At 41.0% G+C, this 22585-nt stretch overlaps 1 protein-coding gene across 4 annotated transcripts in view; it reads right to left on the bottom strand.

Moving 5' to 3' along the window:
• Window positions 1–22585, bottom strand: part of LOC120297276 (brorin-like) — a 241602-nt gene that overhangs the window by 96780 nt on the left and 122237 nt on the right. Inside the window, exons 2-3 of one of the 4 annotated variants that reach the window (XM_039319717.1) lie at window positions 18236–18277; window positions 7245–7459 (exon numbers count right to left, since the gene is read on the bottom strand). The exons of the other annotated variants lie outside the window; for them this stretch is intronic. Of the exons in view, the coding sequence (XP_039175651.1) occupies window positions 7245–7459; window positions 18236–18277 (257 nt within the window). The remainder of the gene's footprint in view (window positions 1–7244; window positions 7460–18235; window positions 18278–22585) is intronic. 4 annotated transcript variants of the gene reach the window in all.

The raw sequence follows: 22585 nt of genomic DNA, 5'->3' as shown, positions 1-22585 counted from the left end.
TGAGGAGTTACTTATAAGGGAAATGAAAATTAACTATTAGGAAATAGCTTTAAATTATTGATTAGCCCAAATAATATAGAGGATGGACTTGAGACAATAAAGGATACTCCATTAATAAGTGGTGACGTATTAGGATGAGAAATAGAAAATGTTTAAGAAATAAAATAAGAATATATTTAAGTAAGTAATATGTGTATTTTAGATATTATAATTTCTATGTAGTGAAATAAAGGAAATTTGGGTTACTCGAAACTTAAATACTATGGATATTAAAGATTAAATTGGAATACTGCAATTAAAAATTAGGTGAAAACTTATAAACAGGATATGGATATGCATAAGCAAAAATATATTGATAAATGTTTAACCGAGTTTGATATAATTAGAAATTTACTAGCTTAAACATGATATAGCAAATGTTAAGAGAAATAGAGAAGGAATTTTTGATGATGTAATCTGAGATAAGTACTAAAGATTTTGTTATTGAACCATTGATTACCCAATCACCACGTTGCTTTCTAAATACTTAAATGTAAAACTGGAAAAACAATAAAAAAATTTATAAAAAATTGCAGTATTGCAAGTTAATTTTACTGACTGCTGACTGTCAGCAGTTTGGCAATTCGAGCCTCACTGGCTCAAGATTGACTCTGCCTTCCAACCTTCTGAGGTTGGTAAAATGAAGCCTGAGATTGTTGACTCTGTAAACCACTTAGAGAGGGCTATAAAGCACAGTGAACTGGTATATAAGTCTGTGCTATTGCTAAGAGCTACCTTTGTTGAATTTTCAGAATACAGAATAACAAAATTGGAAGGAACCTTGCAGTTCTTCTAGTCCAATGCCTTACTCAAGCAGAAGATGACATATCATTCCAGACAAATGACTGTCAATGTCTTCTTAAAAACCTCTACTTCTAGAGGCAAGCCATTCCGCTGGTTACTTTTGTTAATTTCTCCTTACTTTTAGGTTGTTTCTCTCCCTGATAAATTTCCATCTGTCTTGTCCTCAGATGCTTTGGGAGATAGGCTGCTCCTCTTCTCTGTGACAGCCTCTCAAATATTGGAAGACTGCTACCATGTCACACTTAATTCTTTTTGTTAAACTAGATGTACCCAGTTCTTGTAACTGTCAAACATTTTGGTCTCCAGTCCCCTATTTGTTGTTGCTTTTCTCTGCATTGTTTCTAGAGTCTCAACATTTTTCTGTATCGCAGTAACCAAAACTGAATACAGTATTCCAAGGGTTGTTTTAAAAAACAGTATAAAGCTGTAGTAAACTTTACCTGATCCTGATACTATCCCTGTTAATGCAACCTAGGACTACATTTCTTGGCAGCTGCAGTTCACTGTTGGCTCATACGTAAGTGGGACTTTGTCCTCAAAACAGACACACAAAAATGAAACTTTGATTTCAGACTATAACAATTAACTTTGTTGTTATTGAAATGACTTTTATCTAGAAAAATTGTAAAGCAAAATTTGAGGCTGTAACTTTATTTTGTACTTTATTGCAATGAAAAAGGTCATGTCACTGATTTTTTTTCCTTTTACATCCTCAATCTCACCCATCTTTCTCCTTCCTTTCTGATCTTTGTTGCTATCTGAATATTGTTGTTGTTAGTTGCAAGTTGTGTCCGACCCATTGCGACCCCATGGACAACATTCCTCCAGGCCTAATTGTCCTCTACCATCTTCTGGAGTCCATTTAAGCTCATGCCTACTGCTTCAGTGACTCCATCCAGCCACCTCATTCTCTGTCATCCCCTTCTTCTACTGCCCTCAATCTTTCCCAGCATTAAGCCCTTCTCCAGTGAGTCCTTCCTTCTCATTAGGTGGCCAAAGTACTTGAGTTTCAACTTCAGGATCTGGCCTTCTAAACAGCCGTCAGGGTTGATCTCCTTTAGGACTGACTGGTTTGATCGCCTTGCAGTCCAGGGGACTCGCAGGAGTCTTCTCCAGCACCATAGTTCAAAGGCCTCAATTCTTTTGCACTCAGCCTTTCTTATGGTCCAATTTTCACAGCCATATATTGCAACAGGGAAAACTATGGCCTGGACTATACGTACTTTTGTTGATGTCTCTGCTTTTTAATATGCTGTCTAGATTTGCCATAGCTTTCCTCCCCAGGATCAAGCATCTTTTAATTTTTTGGCTGCAGTCCCCATCTGTGATGATCTTGGAGCCCAAGAAGATAAAATCTGTCACTACCTCCATTTCTTCCTCATCTATTTGCCAAGAATTGAGAGGACCGGATGCCATGATCTTGGTTTTCTTAATGTTGAGTTTCAAGCCAACTTTTGCACTCTCCTTCTTCACCCGCATCAAGAGGGTATTTAGCTCCTCTTCACTTTCTGCCATTAGATTGGTATCATCTGCATATCTTAGGCTGTTGATATTTCTCCCAGCAATCTTAATTCCAACTTTTGATTCATCTAGCCCTGCCTTTCTCATGATGTGCTCTGCATATAAGTTAAATAGGCAGGGCGACAGAATACAGCCTTGCCGGACTCCTTTCCCAATTTTGAAGCAATCAGTAGTTCGGTGTCCAGTTCTCACTGTTGCTTCTTGACCCGCATATAGGTTAGAGCAGAGGAATAAAAATGTATGATAATTTATATAAATAATTGTAAATAATATGTATGAGATATATAACACAGTACTGTTAAGGAAAAATGTATTTTAAATTTGTTTGTTGTATCGTAAAAAAGGGAAATATTTTTTTTTTTAAAAAAAGAGACAAATAAGATGGTCTGGTACTCCCATCTCTTTAAGAACTTGCCACAATTTGTTGTGATCAACACAATCAAAGGCTTTAGCACAGTCAATGAAGCAGAAGTAGATGTTTTTCTGGAACTACCTAGCTTTCTCCATGATCCAGCATATGTTGGCAATTTGATCTCTAATTCCTCTGCCTCTTCAAAATCCTGCCTATACTTCTGGAAGTTCTCGATCCATGTACTGCTGGAGTCTAGCTAGTAGGATTTTAAGCATAACTTTACTAGCATGTGAAATGAATGTAATGGTGCGATAGTTTGAACATTCTTTGGCATTGCCTTTCTTTGGAATTGGAATGTAAACTGACCTTTTCCAATCCTGAGGCCACTGTTGAGTTTTCCAAATTTGCTGGCAAATTGAGTGTAGCACTTTTACTGCATCGTCTTTTAAGATTTTGAATAGCTCAGCTGGAATACTGTCACCTCCACTAGCTTTGTTGTTGCTCAGCTTTCCTAAGGCTCATTTCACTTCACATTCTAGAATATCTGGCTCGAGGTCAGTGACCACCCCATCGTGGTTATCAGAGATGCTAAGCTCATTCTTGTATAGTTCTTCTGTGTAATTTTGCCACCTCTTCTTAATCTCTTCTGCCTCTGTTAGGTCCCTGCCATTTTGGTCCTTTATCATGCCCATCTTTGCATGAAATGTTCCCTTCACATCTCCAATTTTCTTGAAGAGATCTCTGGTTCTCCCTATTCTATTATTTTCTTCTATTTCTTTGCACTGTTCTTTTAAGAGGGCATTCTTATCTCTTCTAGTTATTCTCTGGAATTCTGCATTCAATTGGGCATATCTTTCTCTTTCTCCCTTGCCTTTTGCTTCCCTTCTTTCCTCAGCTATTTGCAAAGCTTCCTCAGACAGCCATTTTGCTTTCTTACATTTCTTTTTCTTTGGGATGGTTTTAGTTGCTACCTCTTTTTTTTAATTTCTAAATTTAATTTTTTTATTTTTAAACCAACAAAACAAGACAAAACAAAACATATCACACATACGCACACAGTATATACTCCTCCCCTTTTTTTATCAGCGATTTTGTAATGGTAATCTTCTATTATTTACATTTCCCCCCCTTATTCTTCTTTAGAATATTTGTCCTTGTTGCCCCGTTGTTTCTTATTTGCATTTTTCTTCCTTCATACTATACTTCATATTAAGAATAATACATATTATTATTATTATACATTATTATACACACATTTTCACTTTTGACCTTTCCACATTTATTCTCCTCTATTATTTCTAGTCTCCAACCAGTCATACCACTTGTTCCATATTAGATATTACTGTGTCTTCCTTTTCTTTTATCTCTTTTGTTAATTTGTCTATCTCAGCACAGTCCAGGATTTTTCTTATCACTTCTTCCTCTGATGGTATATTCTCATTTTTCCAGAACTGTGCATATGCTATTCTTGCTGCTGTTGTTATATTTAAGATTAAGTACTGCATTTCTTTACTATATTTTCTGTTTAAAATACCCAGCAAAAAGATCTCTGGTTTTCAGTCTACGGGTTGGTCTATTATTTCTTCGATCCATCTTCTTATTGTAGTCCAGTATTTTTTCGCAACTGGGCATGTCCACTATAAATGATAATATGTTCCATGTACTTTTTTACATTTCCAACATGTTGGCGAATTGTTCTAGAACATCTTGGCAAGCTTTGCTGGTGGAAGATGCCATCTGTAAAACATCTTCAACTGGTTTTCCTTGAATGCCGCTGACATAGTCAATTTTATGTTTATTTCCCGTATTTTTTCCCATTTCTCCAATTCTATATTATATCCAAAAATTTTTGCCCATCTAATCATTGTGTCTTTGACAACCGCGTCTTCTATTTTATATCTCAATAGGTATTTGTATAAATAGCTAATTAATTTTATTTCTGTTCCATGTATAATTTTATCCAATTCTTGCAGCTCTTTTTGTATTTCATATAATTTTTTGTCCTCTGTATATTTAGATTGAATTTGTGTAAATGTCCACCAATCAATTTTTCTGCCTATATCTTGTTCCAATTCTTGTTTTGTTTTCAGATTTCCCTGTTCGTTTACTAATTCCTTGTATCTAATTATCTTATTTATATTCAGTAGGTTTGGGTATTTCAGAGCTTCTGCTGGGGATAACCACATTGGAATTCTTATATAATGTTTTTGTTTTATTTTTTCCCAAGTCTGTAGCAATGCATTCCTAACTATGTGTCTTTGAAAGTATCTGTGTATTTTATATTTTTGTCCCATAGGAATGCATGCCACCCTGCTTGCAAGTCATGTCCTTCTATTCTTAAAACTCTAGTATTTTTCAAATCCATCCAATCTTTTAGCCAAGTTAAGCTCGATGCTTGGTAGTATATTTCCCACTCTGGTAATGCCAATCCCCCTTTATCTTTCACATCTTGCAAGAGTTAATTTAATACTGGCTTTTTCCTTTGCCATATAAATTTAGTGACCAATTTATTTAATTCTTGAAAGAATGTTTTCCCTAATTTTATTGGAATAACTTGGAACAGAAATAATATTTTTGGCAATATATTCATTTTGACCATAGTGGTCCTCCCTAAAAATGAAATTTGCAAATTTTCCCAATTTTCTAAATCTTTTTTTATCTGGTGTAATATTTTATCATAATTGTCCTCCTTAATCGAGGAACATTTCGCTGTAAGCCAGATCCTAAATATTTTATTTTCTTGGTTATATTTATCTTTGTTTTATCTTCCAGTTCACTTTCCTGTGCCTTTATAAGATTTTTGGTTATTAATTTGGATTTATTCTTATTAATCTTAAGTCCCGCTACCTCACCAAATTCTTCTATTTTTTAAATCAATTTAAAGCTGGTTTTTAATGGATCTTCCAAAATAAATATCAAACCCTCAGTGAAGGCCTGGACCTTATATTCTTCCTTCTTAATGTTTAAACCCTTTATTTCTTGGTCCTCTCTGATTTTTGTCAGGAGTATTTCTAATGATAAAATAAATAGAAGAGGGGAAAGTGGGCATCCTTGTCTTACTCCTTTGGTTATATCAATTTTTTTCTGTCATTTCCTCATTTATAATTACCCTAGTTGTTCGTTTAGTAGATATTTTCTCAACCATCTTTCCAAATTTTGTCCCAAAATACATATAGTACAATTGTGTTATAATAAAATTCCAATTCAGATTATCAAATGCCTTCTGGGCATCAAGAAAAACCAGTTTAGTTGCTACCTCTTGTACAATGTTGTGAACCTCCATCCATAATTCTTCAGGCACTCTGCTTATTAGATCTAATTCCTTAAATCTATTTGTCACCTCTACTGTATATTCATCAGGGATATGATTTAGTTTATACCTGAGTGACCTAGTGCTTTTTCCTACTTTCTTCAATTTAAGCCTAATTTTGCAACGAGAAGAAGACCGGGGCAGCTATCTTAGGTTTGGCATGTTCGATAAATCCCCTTTCTAAGTTTTTATTTATGAATCTTTCCATCTCCTCCTACTCTTTAGAGCTCATGGAGTATAGTCTGGGCTTCAGGAATTTTGCCCCGGGTTTGAATTCTATGGCACAATCTGTGGGTCAGTGAGGGGGGAGCTCATCCGCCTGCTCCTCACTGAAGACTTCAGCAAGGTTTCGGTATTCCTCTGGTATTTCGGGTAACCCCTTTTCCTTTCCCACTGATGCTTTCTCCACTCCTGGGCTTGATAGGGGTCTTTGGGGTGTTAAGTTCACATGATCCCCTTTCAGGAAATTGAATTCTGCCATCCTCCAATTTACTGAGGGGTTCCATTTCTTTAGCCCAGTGGTTCTCAATCTTTTTAATGCCGCGACCCCCAACCGGTCGTAAGTTGAGGACTAAACCAGTCGTAAGTCGAGGACTAAACCGGTCATAAGTCAAGGACTACCCAACTAGTCGTAAGTCAAGGACTTTCCCTGCCCAGGAGCGCCGCACATGCGTGGTGCCGCCCCCTGCGCCAGCTGAGACGTAACTGGCAAGCGGCAGAGATGGAGCAGGCCGACCACTGGCTGGGCCACCAGCTGGCCCAGCCTAAGGGAGGTAAGGCACCCGCCGGAAAAGGGGGAAAAAATGGCGGACAGCCTTGCTTGCTGACCCCCGTGAAATGGTCGATTGACCCCAAATGGGGTCCCGACCCATAGGTTGAGAACCGCTGCTTTAGCCATTCCAGCCCTAGGATCATCGGGCATTCGATGCCTGGGGTCACTACAAACGTTATGTATTCCTTGTGGCTCCCCAGGGATAGGTGGATTGGTAAAGTGGCTAGGGTAGCTGGCACCCACCCTGCTATGGACCCATCTAACTGGCCGAATGAGATCGGTTGTTTCAGCCTCCTCACTGGGATTCCCAAGTTCCCCACTAGCGTCGGGCTAGTGAGGCAGCAGGTGCAGCCAAAGTCTATTAAGGCTTTCACTTTGACACCTCTAGGTGTGGAGGGGGCTAATATAGTCACTGTCTTGAGGAGAGATGCAATGGATCCACTTACCAGGGTTTGCCCTCCAAGTTGTCGTCCGAGGTATCCGCCGCCCCTGTGGTGTAGGCTGGAGTTCCTTCCCCGGCAGAGTGTGGCAACTTCACAGTCTCTGTCACCTTCATTGTGGGTTCTTGTGGCTTGGCTGGGGACTTCCCTGATTTCCTGGTCAGTGATTGGTCTGGGTTGCGTTGAGGGGCTTTCAAGTGGCACTCTACAGCATGATGACCCTGTCCCGCATTTGAAACAATCTGTTGACTTCTTGGCCATGGCCGGTTGTTTTGCTGGTTCGCTTGTTGGCTCAGGAGGTGAGCAGCCCCATGGTTTTCCTCGGCAGTACCTCTTCAGTAGGTCAATCTCTGCTTCCTCCGCCAAGATGTACCATCTGTCAAGTTGGTGTGGATCCCCTCAAGGCAAGCAAGCATCATACAGGTCGTAGTTTAGGCCATCTTTGAAATGGCTAAGGAGGATATATTCCAGCCAGTTTAACTTGTTGGCGATGGCCTGGAATTCTTGTGTATATTCGGCTACTGGGCATCTGCCCTGTCTCACCATTTTGATTCTCTCATGGGCCTTTCGATCAGCCAGGTGGTTCTGAATCGCCTTCTCAGAGAGGACATGAAGCAGTTGAAGTCGTTGAGTTCTGGAGCATTGGAATCATGCAGGTTCACCATCCAGTCTGCGGGCACCCTGTCCAGAGCAGATTGCACGATACGGATAGGGGCTTTGTCGCTGGGGATGTCCAGTCCATATTCTTCCATGTAGCTAAGGACTTGGGTTAGGAAGAACCCCAAGCGTGGCAGCTCCCCCCTGAATTTTGCATCCAGCAGCAGGAATCTTTGGATGGCTTGATGCCTTTGCCACCAACGTTGTTGTCTCCCATCCTGATTGCCATCTGCGTGTCGATGGGGAGTGGGGGCTGGCAAAGCAATAGCTGCTGTCTCAGCGGACGTCCCTGGGGCTACAGGTTCTGATCCCCCCTCAGTGTCTCTCCGGTTGCAGCCCAAGGTATTGGTGTGCCTGTGGGGTTCAGGTTTCTCCTCCATAAGAGAGTGGAGGGTTCTTTTCATCAGGTCAATAGCTTTCTCTAGGATCCAATAAGAGTGCTGCGCATGACCTCCTTCCTCTTCACTAAGGTGCAGGGATTTCTCCATTTCTTGCTTCCATCCGGGTTGGTGGCTGCCCCGCCTCAGGGTCACCTTCTTTGATTTCTTTTCCCACTCGTCTTTCTTTACAACGCCCATCAACCACCGAGGTTTGTGGTCACACGTTTCCAACACTTCTTTTTCTGAGGAATAGGATGCCTCAGATCCCGACAGCTGGCAGGGTCCCTGCCAGAGGGAGGGTTCCCCTTTCATGGTGGGTTCTTCCCTGCCCCATCGTCCGACATTGTAGATTTTGCAAAGTCCCCTGGTAAGGGTCTTTCTTCCAGGTTGACTATTACTGCAGATCCTGTCTAATGTAAGGATCCACTTCAACCCCACATCTTAAGAAAGCAGAATTCTTGGAGACAATTTCTTCTAACAGGAACTTTTATTAAGAGTAGTTGATAGCGGGCATAATAGACAGGATCTGAGATTTCCTATGCAGAGTGATAGATTAAGGTACCCCCAATTTAGACCCCACCCCATAGACAGCCAATCCCCAGGAGTTAAGTCCATCGTGGGAAAAGGGGAGATAACATTGGCCTGTCTCCAGTTCATGCAGAGATGGACAGCGGCTTCTTCACACCTTCCTCTGAGAGCGTAGAAATAAACCAGGCACTGGGTTACATTCCATATTTCCTCCCTTGTTCTAACTGACAGTTTAGGCAGATAAAGTTCAGAGAAAGACATAGCACAGGAAGCAATTTGTTACATTGTAGTGGGCAGTGAACACTGAGGCAATAAATGAAGCAAAAGGTTACATTGTAGCGAATAGAGGAAGCAAAAGCAATAACCCCACAGGCACATCCCCCTCTCCCTTGGGAATATGGCAGAACTCAGGGAAAAGTGAGATTTGTTTTTAAGGGATAGATAGACATGAAATAGGAATGGGTTCTGACAAAGACAAAACAATTTATCTCTAAATTAATCATTTTATTTCAATCATTGACTGGCAAAACAAAAGTCAAAATTGATTAGAGTAAATCAAGCTATAAAATCATAAAACAATAGAAGTGAAAATGTAAGTTAATGTTTAAGAATTTGAGATTTAAAAATTAAAGTAGTAAAATATGATGTACATGGTAACTAAATAATTGCTTACAATAATAGACTAATAAAATTACAAATTTGGAATATATAGAATCTGTCAGAATCCAATATTTCATCTGTAGTTATCAACTATAGAAAACCCCTTTTCTACCTTCTCTGGATTCTGTCATACGATGAAGGGAAGGGGGTGAACAAAGGGGCTTTATGGCCCTCGCTTCCTTCAGTACACTTCAAAGTGACTGAATGTGGATAGCACCAAAAGGACTAACCATAAGAATGGGGCTATTACCTTTCATGTAGTTCTCTCTGACGTCTCCATCCAGTCGGCACTAAGGAAAAGGAGGTGGGAGTGTAATGCCTGAGACTGTCGCTGGAAGAAGGGGGTGATTGGGTGGGGCTACTGGGAAACCCCTTAAAACCTCGAATGGGAGAGCTTGGACCCCAAGTCCTGTCTAGAACACCTGCAACCATTTTCTCTTAATAAAGGATGCCTGTTGGAAGAATTATTTCAAGAGTTCTGTCTTCTTAAGATGCAAAGTGGGGTGGGTCCTTACATTAGGCAGGACTTGCAAAATTAATCCACCTGGAAGGGAGACCCTTGCCAGGGAATTTTGCAAAGAATTACCATGTCAGACAATGGAGCAAGAAAGGGGGAAAACTCCCCAGAAAGAGAGCCGCTGCCTCGACTGGAACCTTGCTGGATGTCGGGATCCGAGAGGTCAGATTCCTCAGGAGAAGAAGTGGTGGAGACACGGGACCACTAACCTCGTTGGTCAATGGGCGTTGGAAAGAAAAGCAAGTGGGGAAAGGAATCAAGAAAGATGACCCTGAGACGGGGGGCCAAGCAACCAGAATGGAAGCAGGAGATGGACAAATCCCTGCACTCAAGTGAAGAGGGAGAAAGCTGGGCACTGTACTCAGACTGGATCCTAGAGAAAGTTATTGACCTGATGAAGAGAACTCTCAGCTCCCTAGGAGAGGAGAATCCTGAGCCCTACGCCTGCCCTAGCTCCTGGAGGCGCAAAGGGAGAGTCACCGTGGGGGAAGTGGAACCTGCAGCCTTGGAGATATCTGCTGGTCCAGTAGTCCCCACCCTCTACTGAACCACAGATGGCGATCTGGACGGAAGACACTACCACCAACAACGGAGGCACCGATCCATTCCAAGACGTCCGCCGTTGGATGTGAAATTCAAAGGGGAGCCAACACACTTGGGGTTTTTCCTAACCCAAGTCCTCAGCTACATGGAGGAATATGGGCGGGACATCCCCAGCGACAAAGCCCACATCCGGATTGTGCAGTCTGCCATGAACTTGCACGACTCCAATGCCCCAGAGCTCAACGAGTTCAACTGTTTCATGTCCTCTCTGAGAAGGCGATTTAAAGACCCCCTGGCTGATCGCAAAGCCCGCGAAAGGATAAACACGATGAGGCAAGGCAAATGCCCGGTAGCTGAATATACACAAGAATTCCGGGCCATTGCCAGCAAACTGAACTGGCCAGAAGACATCCTCCTTAGCCATTTCAAAAACGGACTAAATTATGACCTATATGACGCTTCCCTGCCCCGAGGGGACCCACACCAACTTGAGGAATGGTACATCTTGGCAGAGGAAGCAGAGATCGACATATTGAAGAGACACTGCCGAGGAAAACAATGGAGCTGCTCTCCGCCTGAGTTGACACACGAACCAGTGAAACCATTGGCTACAGCCAAGAAGCAAATGGGATATTTCAAGTGTGGAAGAGAAGGGCATCGAGCTGTAGAATGCCACTCCAAAGCCCCCCAGCACAACCCAGACAGATCCCCAATCAGCAAATCCAGAAAGTCTTCAGCTAAGCCAAAAAAACCTACCATGAGAATGATGGAAATTGTGGAAAACCCCCCCCACCTCTTCTCATCAGGGGGAAAGAACTCCAGCCTACAACGCAGGGCCAGTGGATGCCTCAGATGACAGCTCAAAGGGCGAACCCCTGGTAAGTGGACGCATTGCACCCATCCTCAAGACAGTGACTATATTAATTCCCCCCATGCCCAAAGCCGTGAAGGTGAAAGCCTTAATAGATTCTGGCTGCACCCGCTGCCTCATTAGCCCCACACTAGTGAGGAATCTGGGCATTCCGTCGAGGAAACTGGAACAACCAATCTCATTTGGCCAGTTAGATGGATCCATAGAAGGGGAGGGGGGCAGCTACCCTAGCCACTCTACCAATACACCTCTCCCTGGGCAAATATGAGGACATAACGTTTGTGGTGACCCCAGGCATGGAATGCCCAATGATCCTAGGGATGGAATGGTTAAAAAAAATGGAACCCCTGGGTAAATTGGAGGATGACAGAAATCAAATTCCCGAAGGGGGACCCTATGGACTTAAAATCCCAAGGGGGCTACCAGAATCAAGAATAGAAAAAGCATCCATGGGAAAGGAAGAGAGACTACCAGAAATACCTTGAGGAATACAGAGACCTTGCTGAAGTTTTCAGTGAGGAGAGGGCGGATGAGCTCCCCCCCCACCGACCCACAGACGGTACCATTGAATTCAAGCCTGGGGCAAAACTCCCAAAGCCCAGATTATACTCCATGAGCCCAAAGGAGAAGGAGGAAATGGAAAGATTCATAAAAAAAAAACCTAGAGAGAGGATTCATTGAGCCAGCCAAGCCTAAAGTGGCTGCCCTGGTCCTCTTTAGAGAGAAGAAGGATGGCTCTTTATGCTTATGCGTGGATTATAGGGTCCTGAATACAATCAGTGAAAGCAATCTATACCTTCTGCCCCTCATGAAAGACATGCTGTCACACCTCTCTAAAGGGAAAAAATTTTCTAAACTAGACCTAAGGGAAGCTTACTATCGCATGAGAATTAAGTAAGGGTACGAATGGAAAACCGCATTTAACTGCCCCATGGGGTGCTATCAATTCAAAGTCTTGCCATTTGGTTTACAAGGGGGCCCTGTAGTCTTTATGCAATTAATCAATGACGTTCTAAGGGACTACCTGTTTAAGGGGGTCCTTGTTTACTTAGACGACATTCTTATCTTCACCGAAACAAAAGAGGAACATGTCAACCTTGTCAGAGCGGTTTTAAAGAAACTGCGAGCCGCCCACCTATATGCCAAACTCTCAAAATGCAAATTCCGCCAGGAAAGGATAGACTACCTAGGTTATCGCATATCCCCCCAGGGCATTGAAATGGACCCTGAGAAGATCAGAGCAGTATTAGATTGGGCACCACCCCACACAAGAAAGCAATTACAAAGTTTCCTGGGCTTTGCAAACTTTTACCGCCAATTCATCCCCTCATTTGCCCAGATAGCCTTGCCCCTCACTAACTTACTAAAAACGAAGAGAGCAGCCTCAGTAAAACCCAGCCAGCCATTAACATAGACAATAGAGTGCCAAGCAGCGTTTGAGAGACTAAAGAGACTTTTTTCTGCCGAACCAGTACTAAGGCACCCAGACATGGATAAGCCCTTCGTAATACAGGCGGATGCAAGTGATGTGGCAGTGGGGGCTGTTCTATTACAAGAAAATGATGATGGAGTATTGCAACCCTGTGCATATACATCCAAGAAACTCGTGGAAACAGAACAGCGCTGGCCCGTATGGGAGAAAGAGGCATACGGGATACGTTGGGCATTACTCACGTGGCGACAGTTCCTGGAAGGCAACAAAATCCCCTTCCAGGGGTGGACTGATCACAAAAATTTGGAAGCCCTGAAAGCGCCCAGGAAGCTCAATCCCAAACAAGCCCGCTGGTCCCAGCATTTTCACCAGTTCCAATTTAAGCTCAAACATTTACCAGGGAAAAAGAACTTCCTGGCAGATGCACTCACATGCCCCAATATAACAGCGCGCGAGCCACAGACTCTAAACCAATGATGGCAGAGTCACAACTGACAGCACCAGTAACCACAAGAACCCAAGCTAAATTAAAACCACAATTGGGCAGCCAAACTGGAATTGAATTCCGGAAACGTTTGGAAACAGATGAATGGTCCCAGAAAAACAAAAATGTGTGCACAATGAAAGACGGGTTCCCTTGGGTAGGGGAAAAGTTATATATACCAACCACCCAAAGAGTCACATTCATGCAACTTTGCATGACACAAAATCAGCAGGGCATTTTGGATTTGTAAAAACTTTACACTTTGTTCACCCACTTCCCTTCATCATATGACAAGATCCAGAGAAGTTAGAAATGGGGTTTTCTATAATTGATAACTAGAGATGAAATATAATTGGATTCTGACATCCTGCCCCCTTAAAAAAAGTCAGATCCACCTGAAAGGAAACAAAACAGGTATAAAAGTTAGTCATGTTTGTTAGGATATTCTGTGTGAAACTTCTTTAATAGCTTTGAGGCTCTGACATGATGTTTATCGACCCACTCGTTTTGTGAGGCAGGGAGGTGTTTCCAGGCAACTAGGTACTGAGTCGCTCCATGATATCTCCTAGAGTCAAGGACTTCCTTTATTTCGAAATGTTGTTCGCCCTCCACCATGATTGGAGGGGGGGGGATTTTTGGCCGTAAAGGTGACTGATGCTCTCTTTTCAGCAAGCTGCAATGAAAAATTGGATGTATTTGCCTGATATTTTGGGGTAATTCTAATTCTACTGTTACTGGGTTTATGATTTCTTTAATTGGAAAAGGTCCTATATATTTTGGTCCAAGTTTTTTACAGGGCTGTAGGGACTTTAGGTATTTTGTGGATAAGTACACCATTTCTCCTATAATGAATGGTGTAGGCTCAACCCTTTTTTTATTGGCTTGTGCTTTGTATGCCTGCCTAGCTTCATCTAGTGCTTTTCTAACTATTGGCCAGGTGTCTTGTAATTGTTCCATCCATTCTTTCAGTGACGGGATCGTTGGTTCGTTTGGAGTTAATTCTGGCATGGGGTTGAAACTTTGACCATTGGCTATTTGAAAAGGAGTGTAACCTGTGCTGGAGTGGACTGCATTATTGTAGGCAACTTCTGCAAAAGAGAGTAAGTCTGCCCATCCGGTCTGTTGGAAATTAAGAAAACATCTTAGATATTGCTCAAGTACTGAGTTCATTTTTTCAGCCCCCCCCCTTCCCTTGTGGGTGTTGGCTAGATGTCAGTCCCTGAGTAGTTCCTAAAAGGGATAAAAATTCCTTCCAAAATGCAGACGTAAATTGCACTCCCCTATCAGAGATGATGTGTTGGGGTGCTCCGTGCAATCTGTAAATGTGCTGGATGAAAAGTTTCACTAAGGCTTTTGCGATGGGAATCTTTTGGCAAGGGATAAGTGCACCTGTTTGGAAAACAAGTCCGTGACCGTCCAGACAACAGTATTCCCATTGCTTTCTGGCAATTCCACTATAAAATCCACGGCTATTTCTCTCCAGGGGGCTGAGGGATTTGCCACTGTCTGTAATAGTCGTGGCGATTTCCCTTGCAACCTCTTTGCAGTAGCACATTTTGGGCAGCTGGCCACGTAGCTTTCTATGTCCTTTTTTATGGATGGCCACCAAAATTGCCATTTAATTAAGTGTAAAGTTTTTACAAATCCAAAATGCCTTGCTGATTTTGTGTCATGGCAAAGCTGCATGAATGTGACTCTTTGGGTTGTTGGTATATATAACTTTTCCCCTACCCAAGGGAACCCGTCTCTCATTGTGCAAGTCTCTCATTTTTGTTTTTCTGGAACCATTCATCTATTTCCAAACTTTTCCGGAATTCAATTCCAGTTTGGCTGCCCAGTTGTGGTTTTAATTTAGCTTGGGTTCTTGTGGTTACTGGTGCTGCCAGTTATGACTCTGCCATCATTGGTATAGAGTCTGTGGCTCGCGCGCTGTTATATTGGGGCATGTGAGTGCATCTGCCAGGAAGTTCTTTCTCCCTGGTAAATGTTTGAGCTTAAATTGGAACTGGTGAAAATGCTGGGACCACGGGCTTGTTTGGGATTGAGCTTCCTGGGCGCTTTCAGGGCTTCCAAATTTTTGTGATCAGTCCACCCCTGGAAGGGGATTTTGTTGCTTTCCAGGAACTGTCGCCCCGTGAGTAATGGCCGTATGCCTCTTTCTCCCATATGGGCCAGCGCTGTTCTGTTTCCGTGAGTTTCTTGGATATATATGCACAGGGTTGCAATACTTTTTTCTTGTAATAGAACAGCCCCCACTGCCACATCACTTGCATCCGCCTGTATTATGAAGGGCTTATCCATGTCTGGGTGCCTTAGTACTTGTTCGGCAGAAAAAAGTCTCTTTAGTCTCTCAAACACTGCTTGGCACTCCATTGTCCATGTTAGTGGCTGGCTGGGTTTTACTGAGGATGCTCCCTTCATTTTTAGTAAGTTAGTGAGGGGCAAGGCTATCTGGGCAAATGAGGGGATGAATTGGCGGTAAAAGTTTGCAAAGCCCAGGAAACTTTGTAGTTGCTTTCTTGTGCGGGGTGGTGCCCAATCTAATACTGCTTTGATCTTCTCTGGGTCCATTTCAATGCCCTGGGGGGATATGCGATAACCTAGGTAGTCTATCCTTTCCTGGTAGAATTCGCATTTTGAGAGTTTGGCATATAGGTGGGCGGCTCGCAGTTTCTTTAAAACCGCTCTGACAAGGTTGACATGTTCCTCTTTTGTTTCGGTGAAGATAAGAATGTCGTCTAAGTAAACAAGAACCCCCTTAAACAGGTGCTCCCTTAGAACGTCATTGATTAATTGCATAAAGACTGCAGGGCCCCCTTGTAAACCAAATGGCAAGACTTTGAATTGATAGCACCCCATGGGGAAGTTAAATGCAGTTTTCCATTCGTACCCTTACTTAATTCTCATGCGATAGTAAGCTTCCCTTAGGTCTAGTTTAGAAAATAATTTCCCTTTCGAGAGGTGTGACAGCATGTCTTTCATGAGGGGCAGAGGGTATAGGTTGCTTTCACTGATTGTATTCAGGGCCCTATAATCCACGCATAAGGGTAAGGAGCCATCATCTCTAAAGAGGACCGGGGCAGCCACTTTAGGCTTGGCTTGCTCAATGAATCCTCTCTCTAGGTTTTTTTTTTATGAATCTTTCCATTTCCTCCTTCTCCTTTGGGCTCATGGGAGTTTTTCCCCAGGCTTGAATTCAATGGCATAGTCTGTGGGTCGGTGGGGGAGGGAGCTCATCCGGCCTCTCCTCACTGAAAACTTCAGCAAGGTCTCTGTATTCCTCTGGTATTTCTGGTAGTCTCTCTTCCTTTCCCATGGATGCTTTTTCTATTCTTGATTCTGGTAGCCCCCTTGGGATTTTAAGTCCATAGGGTCCCCCTTCGGGAATTTGATTTCTGTCATCCTCCAATTTACCCAGGGGTTCCATTTTTTTAACCATTCCATCCCTAGGATCATTGGGCATTCCATGCCTGGGGTCACCACAAATGTTATGTCCTCCTCATATTTGCCCAGGGAGAGATGTATTGGTAAAGTGGCTAGGGTAGCTGGCACCCCCCCCCCCGCCATGGATCCATCTAACTGGCCAAATGAGATTGGTTGTTCCAGTCTCCTCGATGGAATGCCCAGATTCCTCACTAGTGTCGGGCTAATGAGGCAGCGGGTGCAGCTAGAGTCTATTAAGGCTTTCACCTTCACGGCTTCGGGCATGGGGGGAATTAATATAGTCACTGTCTTGAGGATGGGTGCAATGCGTCCAGTTACCAGGGGTTCACCCTTTGACCTGTCATCTGAGGCGTCCACTGGCCCTGCAGTGTAGGCTGGAGTTCTTTCCCCCTGATGAGAAGAGGTGGGGGGGGATTCCACAATTTCCATCATTCTCATGGTAGGTTTTTTTTGGCTTAGCTGAAGACTTTCCGGATTTGCTTATTGGGGATCTGTCTGGGTTGTGCTGGGGGGCTTTGGAGCGGCATTCTACAGCTCGATGCCCTTCTCTTCCGCACTTGAAACACCCCATTTGCTTCTTGGCTGTAGCCAATGGTTTCACTGGTTCGTGTGTCAACTCAGGCGGGGAGCGGCTCCATTGTTTTCCTCGGTGGTGTCTCTTCAATATGTCAATCTCTGCTTCCTCTGCCAAGACGTACCATTAACTTGCTAAAAGTTATGGGAAAGTTGTAGTAAATATTATTTCAGCTAAAGAAAATGTAGTATAAGGACAATACATAAAGCTTAATTATGTTTTCCAAACTGAAAGAATCCAATTATAATGACTATTTATCTGCACAGTTAAAATAACTCTGAAATTAAGGCAAAAATAAGATTTAGCTGACCCCAAGGAAATGAAAACATTGATCAAAATTAGAAAATAAATGTGAGCTGCATTTCAAATATTTTCAAATGAAAAATATCTATGAGAAGTTATAGTGTATTTAAACCACTAAAACATTAGTATCAAGATGGAAAATAGTCAAGTGTTCTTTCATATTAAGAAGACTTGACTCTGAAAGACTATAGAAACTGGGTTACCTTAAAAGTGGCTAATCATACCTAAATAAACATCATAATAAATATAGATTTAAAATTTTACACATTTTTGGAAGTCTGGCATTTTTCCTGAGGAATGCCATGTTATAAAATAAAACAACTTTACCTATAATTCCATGATACTTAAAAAACTAATTATGTCCTATTTATTCATAGTAAATAAAATTTTGTTGACATGTTGTGATTGGACACATACATCAAAGGTCAAGAAAGAAGCAAACCCTTAAAATAGAATAGAATGTTTGGTCTAGTAGACAACAATAGAATTCTATCTTTTCTATACAATAATAATATTTACAATGCAAAACTCCTTCTAAGAATGTGTAACTTACAGGGTCCTGAGAACTATATCAGGCTCTAATCAGCCCTTTGGAAGCACTTACCCAGCTGACCTCCACATCCATCCATCTTTCAATTTTCAATTTCTTGATAGAAAAGAAAGGGGAAACCTTTCAGTGGATCTTTTTCTCTCCAGCAAAATAAATGAAAATTGCTGTGTATCCATTACACTGGTAATAAATTTGCAGCCACTTTAAGCATTTCTACTGACAAAAATATCTCACATTTGGAAATTTTGAGCAACAATGTGAGATTTTTAATAGGGTACAGGTATCCAAACTAGTGGTATTTTGGCAGGCAAAAATCGATCTGGGAATTTGCCAGTCTGAAATTCTTTAATAGGTGAAATGAGTTCAATTGGTGAAAAGGTTCATCCTTCAATCATCGTAGTCCTCACTCTGTCTCTAATCTTAGAATTGTATGCCAATATTAACAAAAGTACATCATGTTTCCCCATACATAAATCAGCTCTAAACATCTCTGCATTCTTAAAATAAGGGAAGTTCTGATGTTTAGAAAGCTGATTAGATTGGGCTTTTTTAATTGGCATGCTCTCTAAGTCTCAGAGAAATTAACATTCTTTGCAATTTGCTGAGGCATTGAGATTTCCACATGTGCAGAATAAGTGAACTGTTTCTGCTTTATTTTTTATATTTACAGAATAAAAAATGCAAACTGTAAAGTGCTGTTTTCTATCACGCATAAGCCAGAAGTATCATAATTTGGGTAGAACTTAACGTAACAGTAAAAATCTATTTAATTTACTGCAAAAACATTTTTTTTTACATTTGGAAAAGTATTCTAGATTTATTAGAAAAATGACAAAATAAGGCATCTTATGTAGTATGTATTAAAATAACAAATAAACCATGTTATAAGTTGAGGTATCCTTTTAATTTTGTCCTTGGTGGTGCATATGTCCCTGGTGCTGCATATGTATATCCCTTTCTAATGAATCAAAAGCAAGCTTTTAAAAGTTTAACCTCAAAAAATGGCTGCAAAGTCATTTTGTTCATAGTGAAAATGACCAGAGAAAAGGATATTTTCAGAAGGTCTAAGTGAAACTGAATTGCAAATTATATGGAATGTATAATTTCACTTTTTCTGTAAAAAAAAACTTATCTCCCATTTTTCCACAATATTGTCAGCTAATGTAGTTTTCGAAAAATTGAATACTGTCTTTCTCAATCTCAGCTGATAAAAACCCAGTGATGATTACTCCTGGTATATTAGATGCTCATGACAGAGAACAAATAGCAATAACTTAAGCACAACTATATTTAGGAAGGAATGCAAGAAATCAAGAAATCATAAAATATCAAAAAGAAGAGAATGTGAAAAACAACATATAGCTACTTAATCTTGTTTCTCCAGTCATCTTGGCTCAATGTACATAGAATAATTTCTTCATTACCAAAAGTCAGTTATACAATGACTAAAGCTGTTTCTTTGTGAGGTTTCAATTTATTTCAGAAATATTCTCCAAATCCTAATCTTGCTAAAGATTAGTTTTAATGGACTCATAATATGAATGAAAATCTGGTATGCTCTTGTTGTGAACATTTTTTATTAGATATAGCTTGTAATGCTTTAAAATCCTGAAATAATAAAAAAGGAATAATAAGTACAATTTTTTAAACATCCTGTTGATTCAAGATAATATTACTAGTTATTATTTGATTTCTTTGGGGAATAATAGCAATAGCAATAGCATTTAGACTTATATACTGCTTCACAGTGCTTTAGAGACCTCTCTAATCAGTTTAGAGATGTTGCCTCCAACAATCTGAGTTCTCATTTTATCGACCTTGAAAGGATGGAAGGCTGAGTCAACCTTGATCTGGTCAGAATCAAACTCCTGGATGTCAGCAGAATTAGCCTGCAATACTGCATTCTAACCACTGTGCCACTGGACCACCAATATATTAATGAATAAAGCAGATTTATGGGAAAATCTTTAAATGTTAAAGATCTTAACATTACATACTAAAACTTTGGAATTTGACTGTTAAACAAGAAGTATAGTTATATCAAACATAGGGAGGATGCTTTAGTACTTCTCAAACATCTGAAGGAACATCATGCGGAAGAAGATTAAGACCTATATATTTGTTATTTAATGAGAATGATGAGCTAGAACATCTCTGAATGAGTAGAGGTGATGATGTGGGTACGACCAAAGGACCAGCAAGGAGACCATTCCCGTGGAGTGTCTCCTTATAAGAAGAAAATGGAAGATTGTCTACTTTTTGATGGCTGCTCCTTCCAAAGAGACTGCAGGATAGTGATTACCTTGGGTTCTGAGAGACAAAGGGAAGCCATCATATACTTATCTGTAGCAGAGCCTATTTAAGGATATTGGGTTTGCAAACTTCACTTTCTAATAACTTTTGGAAATGATCTATCTCAAAGCTAATAGACATCTTCAAAAAGACAAGTTTGCAAATCAAAGTGCATCTAGTGCAGTGTTTCTCAACCTTGGCCACTTTAAAAGGTATGGACTTCAACTCCCAGAATTTCTCAGCCAGCTATGCTGTCTGGGAAATTCTGGGAGTTGAAGTCCACACCTCTTAAAATGGCCAAGATTTGAGAAACACTGACCTAGTGACTTCATTCTAGAACAAAGGAAAATGTAATAATAAATTTAAGAATTGAAAGACTATAAAATAAATGACAAAATCTTTTTTTTAATTCAAAAAAATTATGAATAAATTAAGGGACCAGACAAATTTGGAAAAAGAATTTTGCCATAAGACTTCCGGTTTGCCACTGTAGCCTGGGCAGACGCATGAAGGTGAGCCTTGTATCCAGCGTCTGGTTTTATCCCGGGGACCCTTGAAAGGATTAAAAGTTGCCCTGTAGGGGCGATGAGCAAGAAGAGGACCTCCACTGATCGTGGAAGGGCGGCAGCCCTTCCTCTTGATCTGGGGCATCTCTTCAAACTGACAGGGAAAAGACCGGCCATAGTAATATGGCTCGTCACTAAGCTGCCAACAGCCAAAGTCAAATTTACTACCAAGCACTTTGAAAGCATGCGGATAAAACTGGATGAGATCTTCTCTTCTTTTTACCCTAAGTACCTTCTTCCTGTAAAAGCTCTTTGAAGTATCTTCCCCCTGTGAGGAGAGAGGGAAGGGAATTTCTACCCCACCCTCTAAGAATAGCGATGTCTAACTACCCAGGGAAATCAAAGCATTAAAAAGAACAACTTTAATCTAAGTGGATTTATATATTTCTGAAACTTGGGGACTCAAAATTTTCCTGTTTTTACTGGAGACTCTTTTATCTACAAAAAAGAAATAAAATTGGAAAAAGAATTAGAAAAAATCGGGACTTAAAAAATCCTTAAATTGCACCAGCAACATCTGGAGGTAAAACTTGGTGTCAATGGTGCAAATATTGTATATTCTTGCTTTTGACAATATGCAGAATTGTCTGGTAATTATGGGGTTAATACAGAGCAAAAGGGGGAGTTGGGGGTAAAACTCGGGAAATAAAGAGGAAGAAAACATTTGACCTTCACACTAATTGGATAATGTGAGATATGACGGCTAATTTAGGGAGGGAACATGCTGATAATTTAACTGCTCAGAGGAAGAGAACTTAGATACTAGCATCCCTCCATTGTGCCTGTGCCGACATTTTGTAACAATAAAAGACTTTTAGGAAAATAAATGCCTGGAAGTTCTTTGGAATGTTTCATTAGCCGGAACCACAACATCATGCTAGGATCAACATTCTTTTCAAACGACCTGGGGTCCTGAACTCCATCCACTATCTCTATGCTTGAGAGGAGCTGGTAAAGATTCGGGGAAGATCTCATTATGGAGAAAGAAAGATAACCCTTAATATATGCTTTTGTTTACTTTACAGGATCTGCCCTTTTTGTAAGTGGGGCCAGATGTCAACGCTGCAAATATTGTATATTCTTGCTTTTGACAATATGCAGAATTGTCTGGTAATTATGGGGTTAATACAGAGCAGAAGGGGGAGTTGGGGGTAAAACCCGGAAAAAGAAAAAGGAAGAAAATATTTGACCTTCACATTAATTGGATAATGTGAGATATCACGGTTAATTTAGGGAGGGAACATGCTGATAATTTAACTGCTCAGAGGAAGAGAACTTAAATCCTAGCATCCCTCCATTGTGCCTGTGCCGACATTTTATAACAATAAAAGACTTTTAAGAAAATAAATGCCTGGAAGTTCTTTGGAATGTTTCATTAGCCAGAACCACAACACTTGGTATGGCAATTTGTTATTTCCCAAAAAGAGACTTGGCTCAAAGCCCAGACCTTGATAAGACCTCCTTGTCCTTGGTACTATCTCTGAAGACTTAGCTGCAAGAGAACAGCTGGGCAGCAAAATTGGCTTATCTGAACTGGGAATGTAAA

This window comes from Crotalus tigris, unplaced genomic scaffold, assembly GCF_016545835.1.
Source record: "Crotalus tigris isolate CLP2741 ecotype Arizona unplaced genomic scaffold, ASM1654583v1 scf7180000023612.410070, whole genome shotgun sequence".
Lineage (NCBI taxonomy): Eukaryota > Metazoa > Chordata > Lepidosauria > Squamata > Viperidae > Crotalus > Crotalus tigris.
The sequence above is the reverse complement of the archived record's forward strand: the minus strand, read 5'-3'. Positions and strand labels throughout refer to the sequence as shown.